At 38.5% G+C, this 8,080-nt stretch overlaps 1 protein-coding gene across 1 annotated transcript; it reads right to left on the bottom strand.

Moving 5' to 3' along the window:
• Positions 1-2,180: 2,180 nt before the first annotated feature.
• Positions 2,181-4,126, bottom strand: LOC131303929 (cytochrome P450 81Q32-like). The gene is made up of 2 exons (XM_058330991.1): positions 3,230-4,126; positions 2,181-3,006 (listed from the first exon to the last, which is right to left on the bottom strand). Exons 1-2 carry the CDS (start codon positions 4,106-4,108, stop codon positions 2,380-2,382), a joined length of 1,506 nt encoding a protein of 501 aa, XP_058186974.1. The 5' UTR covers positions 4,109-4,126; the 3' UTR covers positions 2,181-2,379.
• Between the last annotated feature and the right edge of the window lie 3,954 nt (positions 4,127-8,080).

Genomic DNA, 8,080 nt, shown 5'->3' with positions numbered 1-8,080 from the left:
GGCTGTCTAAAAGCCGAAAGCCCTTACTTGCATCTACAAATTCAGCAAAGCCGTATTAATTATTCCTTTGGGTACGATCCCGGATTTCCAGATTATCATGTTTCAACTGACGTATTAGGCCCTACGCTTGGGGCGTTTTCTCTTATATCGGAGCAAACGAAGCAAGTGGCAGCCTCTATGTCATTGTGGCAATCATGTTATTGATTGCTAGAGTCAAAGGCTCTATGGATTGAGACATCGTTTGTGACACGGTGTGAGAAATCTCCTGTCCTGCAAAAAACATATAATTTTTGACACTATCCGTAGCGTCATGGAGATCTTGTGCACTAAGTTGAGGAGTGGCCTCCTCGAGCAGCGGAACGTCAACAGCAACTCCTTCAGGACTACCTGGAGGATTGGGCAGTGTTTGATCCAACGGTGGTGGATCTGGTTGCGACTGCTGATTCTTCTTTGGCGACATAATTGAACCTTTGAACGACTAGGGTCCCACCGGGCATGCCAATGAAACCTCTCATTTTTTGGCAAAGGTGTGGATGCGTTGAGCGCGGGCGTGCCGAGACTTGTAGCGCCTAACTTTTGATGAAGATTCCCGTGAATCTTGACTTCTAACGTAAGAGCGATTGCGTGTAACCCAAAGGTTAAAGATCACAATGTGGTTCGTTGCTTGCCACACAATCATGGACCTAAAATTTCCTAGTCGTATAGAAAATGGACGTAGAAACGTGAACTTTATTACTCCGGGATAATAAAGTTTGGTTACAAGAAAAGTAAAAATCCAAACTACTTGAAGAAGAAGTGAGTTTGAATGGGGTTTGAGCACGAGGTATTCGATAAACTACTTTGTTGAAAGTAGGAAAGTATGCTTCGCTGGGAAGGCTTTGATTGTAAACGTTGAGCTTTGATTGGTATTGGACCCGTTTTTCATCTTGTGAACTTGCATTTATAGGCACAACAGTAAGCTGATTCAGGCCTGAATCTGAATTTTGCTTTGCTCCATAAGCTGACATGTGTCCCATGATGCTCCACTTTTCATGCATGTTTGATCATGGACAGTTTCTAGCAGTTAATAGGTCATGGGTGATGTGGCAATAACTCCCCATTACTCCCTCTTTGTGCTAGCTTGACACATGGTCAATTGACTAAGCCAATTGGCCTTTGATTTTGAGGGAAATAACCTCCTCGGCAGCAACCAATTCCCTAAAAACGTGGGCCGCACCTCATGGGCTAGAGCTGCTCCTTTCTTCATGGGCCCAACTGTGGGCTACCTTCTTCTCATGGGCTGCGTTCTTCTTGGGGCCAAATGGAAAAAGCTCATGGCCCAATACTTAATCGCCAATCAATTACCCAGCTTCGGCCCAGTTTAATCAAAGAATTAATTAAATGGCCAATCACGGCTAGCCCGATCCGCGGTGCCAAAAATAGGCATGAACAGTAGTATCTGAATTTCTGAAAATGTTAATTAATTTGCTTGAAACTGGCATTCCAGGGCCAATGTAGCTTTTTGCATTAGCAATAAAAAGTTTTGGGTTTATTTATTTATTTATTGTGAGAATGAATATGACATCATGATTACAGAAAGAATGATATATGTGTTGAATTTGAAGATATCAAATTGCCCTATCACCCTTAACGTTTTCAAATTTGAAGCAAAGGTGGTTAGAGATGCTCTTAGATGTCAATTAATTTTTGTCTTATGATGGGCTGGTGTGTCATTGGAGTTACTCTAGCTTGCTACAATTAATTGAGTTCAAAAAACTAGAGGCTGACCACATACAATTCATGTCCACGTTGAGTTTATAAAACTTCATGTACATATGACATGATGCAAAATATACATAAATGAATAATATTAAATACTATACTTTCTCTTCCTGATCATGATCATGCCCATTTTGATGTTTGAAAAAAGATTGATGTTAGCTTATGTTCCACAAAATTTAGCAACTAGCTAAAGGCTTTTATGGTTACTAGATTGATACGTTTGGACGTTGTGTTTATAAGATTGATGGGTGTATGAACATTGGGTATGGCTAAGGGAGCAATGCAAATACAATGGGATATATGTTTTGTTTGCATTAGAGGATGCCGGCCCAAGGATTTATATCGTTTCACATTCTTTTTGTTGCCGATCAACAAAAACATTCTTATTGTCTTATCATATCGTGTGGCTCAAACTACATAAAAAACACATGTTAATGATATTTATTTAAATTGTTTGTTAAATCGTCTCATAGCTACACGTAATAGTTGTTGCATACTACCAGAAAGATCATAGAAGCAAAACAAATGAAGAGAAAAATGTCAAGACTATTGCCGCATAGGAATTGTAGTACAAAAACACGAAATGCAGACCACAATGTACCAGTCAAAAAAATTTGCTCAAGCATCATTCGCACCACCATAGGGAACATCCTTCATGACTTTACGTGCTTTGCACATGGCTTCCAATGGCTCAGCTTTGTCCATGGTAAGCCCGTTTCCTTCAGTCAAATTAACAAGATCCTCACCCACCCTCTCCCACTCAAAGCACTGGATCAATGACCCTAAAGCCAAGCCTACGACACGTTGCGCCAAGCCTACCCCAGGACATGCCCTCCTTCCAAACCCAAATGACATTAATTTGTGTCCCTCCACTTTCTCAACTTCAAATCTCTCAGGTTTAAAGCTTGTTGGGTCATCCCAAGCCTTAGGGTCCCTGTTAATGGCCCATGCATTGACCAACAAGAGTGTGCCTTGTGGCACATTGTAGCCCCCAAAGGTGCAATCATCTGATGACATGTGCGGTAGTAGCATTGGTGCTGCTGGACAGAGGCGAATGGTTTCAGATATGATAGCCTGAAGATAAGTCAGCCTTTGGAGATCGTGTTCATTAATCAGACGATCTTGCCCAACATGAGAGTCTATCTCAGCTCTGGCCTTCTTCAAAACCTCTGGGTGGTTCACCAAAAGGGACATTGCCCATTCCAAAGTCACAGCTGACGTGTCTGTCCCCGCTAATATCATGACCTTCAGATTACAAGTTACTAAAGTTAGGACCAGTTATACTATATATATATTTTCTGTGGGAAAGGAGCAAGTCTAAAAAGTGCTTGGAATAAAACTCTGCCTCGTACTGAATCCAATAAACTCGGGGGCAATTTAAGATTGAGGAAGAGGAAGATTTTACTTGCAAATAAAGAAATAGAGAATGACAGGAAGAAATTGAAGAACGAATTAGGAATGCCCTTACATTCATAAGCCCTTTGATGATTTCATCAGTGTAGTACTCTGGCTGTGACTCTTGCAACGAAAGCAAATGATCAATCATCGTATTCTTACTATTGTCCTTCCGATGCTCGTCGATCAACCCTTGCAATAACTTGTCAAATCTTTTTTGAGTTTTCGCCAAATTCTTCTCAAAACCATTGTAACCAATCCACCGTAAAACCGGCAAGAAATCGGCGGGATTTGATGCGACACCGGATGAGAAAACCTCACTCACGAGTTCCCGGAACTCCTCCGCCTCTGCCGAATTCTCCAAATCTTCCCCGTAATACCGTTTCCCGGCGATCATTCTCATAATGACGTTGAATGTGAGATCCGAGAGCTTCGATTTCATTTCGACTTTGGCGAAGCCGTTGGACGATTTCTGGTACAATCGGTGGACTAGGTGCCCGACTTCGTCTTGTCGGATTGATAGGAAGGCGTTGAGGCGGTTGGTGGAGAAGATTTCGACGGACATGAGGCGGCGTAGGTTGCGCCAGTGGTCGCCGTACGGGGAGGCAACGACGGTAGTGTAGTCGTACCCGAAGTATTTTCCAACGGTGAACATGGGGCGGTTGGCTAGTACGACGTCGTTTTTGGTGAAGCATTCTTCCACGGCGGACTGGGAGGAGACGACCACGACGAGTTGGGAGCCGAGGCGGAGGGAGAAGATGGGGCCGAGGGTTTTGGAGAGTTTTTGGAATGCTCGGTGGAGAGGTTGTTCGATGAGGTGGAGGTGGCCGATGACCGGAAGAGAGGGTGGGCTTGGAGGGAGGTTGCGGTGTGTTTTTCGTGGCAGGATAAAGAAAGCAACGAGGAGAGAGAAAATTGAGAGAGACACGAGTGAGATTAGTGTGATTTCCATATTTCTGGTATGGAGTGATTGAGTTTGAAGAGATGTGATTTGAGGGGAGAATGTGTGGGTTTATATAGTGGGATGTTTGGATTAATTTGTCCAATTGTTGTCATATGAGACATGAGTTGAAAATGTAATCTTAACAAATTATGTTGTATAAGGACTGTAAAGTATTAAATTCATGTACAAAATCGAGGAAACTGAGCAGTGAGAATTTGCAGTAAAAGACAACATGTTCATTTCAGAAAACAACTTGCGGAAGATTTAAGAGTAAGTCATTTTCTTCAAATTAATAAAAAAATATTTTACTCATTTTTTACACTACCAAACATCAAAAAATAGGCCAAAAAATATTTTACGCCCAAACAAACAGAGCCGTGGGAAGTTTGTTAACCAAGAAAATAAATATAAATTGTGTGTAAAGTTTATATTGGAGGATATGATTTTATGATTTTTAAGCAACTAATAACTAAAATAAGTTATTTTTGAATTAAATGTGATGTATTGTGAAATAATGATCTATCTCGTAAAGTAAAAAAAAATACTTATAAAATAACAACCTTAGCAGAACGGGGCCTAAATGCACGAGTTAGCGTAGGTTTTTAATTTAACACGACATTTTTCATTGATTGAACATGTAAAAGTTGATCCTTTTTTTTTTACTGAAAGTAAAAGTTGATCCAAAAGTTCTACTTTTAATATATATATTTTTTCTGAAATAAGATAGATGCGGGATTAATTGCATGGTCTCGGGTAAATACTTGTTTTGTGCAAAATAATTTAAATTAAAGGGAATGAGGTAAGACGTGATGGCTTGAGTCGTTGACTTCCTTAGGGTATTTGAGAGCTTATTTTTGATTTTTTGACTTTTCATTTTTAATGTTTTGACTTTTTAGATTATAGTTAGAATGTATTTTTGAGTATGGTAAGAGTGTTTATGAGATATGTGCATAATATATTTTAGAACAGTTTAGTTTTTGATAGATGAATGATGAAAATGAATTATGAGTTATTTTTTTATCATGTTGTCCTTGGCCTTTATTATTGTGTTAAAAAATGTAAAAATATGTATTTATTTTTTTAAAATTTTTTGGAGGTGTAAGGACGAATAGCCTGAGCAAGAAATGGAGAGAGTTCCATTTCTGCTTCCTCAAGATTCGGTTAAGAGGTGATGAGAGGTGGTGTAGATATGCTCCGGCGATGCACAAATGGTTCTGAGCTCCTTCTCTCTCTCTCTCTCTCTCTCTCTCTCTCTCTCTGTATTCCCTCTGGTGTCGCCGGGTGAGGAGAAGAGGATAAAGTAACAAAGGGAGGGCAAAACTAGTAAATAGCTAAGAATAGGTTGGGTATTATGGTAATTTAGCACAAAATGGGAAAAGCCAAAATAGGAAAATGACCTTTGGAGCTTTTCTTCCGTTTCTGCCTCTTTTGTCAAAATCAATAAATGAATTTTGTGAAAATGAGGTTTTAGAATTAGCAACCAAACAACCAAAATGCAATAATGTGAAGCTGAAACTACAAAAATGAGCTTGCCAAACACCCCATGTACCCATGACTTTAAAGCAAATCCAAAATTAAAGGGAAGCTATGTTTCCATGGTTTCTTTCGAGATATCATCATAACTAGATCTATGGCTTGTTAATTTACATAGGGTGGAGTCAACTGCATGTCAGAAAATACTTGATCAGTCAACATTTAGTAGGCGTTTTCACTAACAAAAAAGTACTAAAAACTTAACGCATTTTATCTTTTTGTTTTCATTAATAAAAAAGTTTCAGCATTTTATTATTTCGTTTTTGCTAACAAAATTTTTTTTTTTGCTATAATAACTCTACTCACAAATTCAACAATTTATTCACTTTCGAAAACAATTTGACATTTCTCAACGACTTATTTACTACCGAAAATATCTAACAACCTCTCAATAACAAATAAAAATCTAAAAATTTTTCAATACCGGAAACACCCCATTAATTTTATTTTTTTTTAGAGAATAGATGGTTTGTACGACTCTAAAAAATAAACAAGCCAGAAGCGAATCTTTCTCGATTATGTCGCCGTACATGTTTGACTAATCTGATTTCATGTACCAGAAAAATTACCCGACGAATTCTATAAAAATGTGTCGTTCGGAATACGATATATCAAAGGGTCCCACCGAGACACAATTTTGGAATCCCATCGCGCATCCAGATTTTATATATGTTTTGGAAATTAATCCAGGTCCTTGAGGTAAGAGGTGACGACAAGACCATCTTATTTTATACCAAAAAACATGTGACAAACCCATCTATTCAGCTGTTTTTCTTGGTCCAGGGGAAACTACTAGTACATGTCTTGCTTTGCAAACCAAAGGCCTTCATCATTCATGACTAATCAACTTTAGAATTCTAGAATCAACTTCTCAAAACTTTACCCTCCCTCCATCCTTATTCATTGGTGTTTTTTAAGTACAGCGGGAACATTAGGATTATGAAATGATCATATATTTGCAAATAAATTTTCAAATTTTTTACGCCATTCAAAAGATCACCCTTTGAACCGGGAAAAACTTCTTTTTGGAATGACGAAGAAATTTTATAATCTTTAAAATTGTTACAAAAATTAAAAGAAAAAGAAATGATGGTATCATATTCATAAATCTAAGAACAATAAATTCTTAAATCTAGGAATATTCCTGTGCCCACCCAAAACCGAGATTGACAAGAAGTCAACACAGGAAGCACGTATTGGGACAAATCCACTCAAATTGGGCCAAGCACAAATCATCCATTAGGCCAAGCCCAAAAGCAAAAGAAAAAGAAAAAACCTTATCTCTACAAACAGCCAAGAACCGCGCGCCATCAACTCCCGAAGCCGTCGCAACAACCACCGCACCGGAAACACCTCCAACTGCAGACTTATTCACAAGGGTTTTCTAATTAATTATTCAAATGTGGGAGCCATAGAGTATATGATTGTGATGGTCCTTCGTTAACTTGTTCCAACATGTAAAGCTTCCCCACCGTGGATTATACTTAAACAATTTTAGTGTCTGCTACAACAAAAAAATTTTGAAAAGTACCGAGATGTGAGAACGTGGATGAATACTAACAAAATAAATGATAATCTAGTAATTTCACATAGGATAAAAACAAAAAGTAGAGTGCCAAAATCACTTTCCCTTAATTATTTGGCAGTGCAAAATTTCTAAATAATGCTATCCCAACTTTCCTGATGCTTATGAGCTCCTAATTATCATGCTGCTGCTATCGCTATTATTTGGCCCTGTTGTGGGCCTTCTGGACGTTGGCTATTGCTTCTTCTCATTGCCGTTTCTGCTTCATTAAACTTACAGGCTCAAGATTCTTCTATCATTAATGTCATCTAGCCGCAGAGCCTGGTTTATGCCGACTCTGCTGACTTTAATTGCATGTCTCATGCATCTGCCACTACCTTGAACCACTACTACACAATGCCGCAATGTTTTGGCTATCCATCGATCTTGGCTATTCATGCCTCATGCTGGCTGCAAGCTTAGATTCTAGACTGTTTTCTGCAACCATATAATTTTTTTTTTGTTTTTTCTCCTCTCCCTTCCTAGTTTGGGTTGGCTCCTTGCCAGCTCTTTGTGGGTGGGGATTTTCCGTCTTCTTGTATATATATTGGTATTCGAACAATTTTGTATTTTATACAAATAATTTAAAGATCGTGTCTTAAATAAGATACGGTTTAGATCCAAACAATAATTTCAGTACTATAATTAACTTTCATAGAAAGACCTCAAGAGCTAGAGTTAGATCAAAAAAAATAACTCCAGGACAACAATCTAATTATTATACTGAATTTACATGTAATCTTTTTTTCACACTTTTTAAACACAAAATATATCAACACAAGTACACTATTATCGAACAAGGCCACATGCAGGGGGCCACTCTCATATTCTAAACCCGGGTTCAGCCACCGATGACGTTCTTGTTGCTTTCAAGAACATAAAAC

This window comes from Rhododendron vialii, chromosome 10a, assembly GCF_030253575.1.
Source record: "Rhododendron vialii isolate Sample 1 chromosome 10a, ASM3025357v1".
Classification (NCBI taxonomy): Eukaryota; Viridiplantae; Streptophyta; class Magnoliopsida; order Ericales; family Ericaceae; genus Rhododendron; species Rhododendron vialii.
Note: the sequence above shows the minus strand (reverse complement) of the source record. Positions and strands in the feature narration are given on the sequence as shown.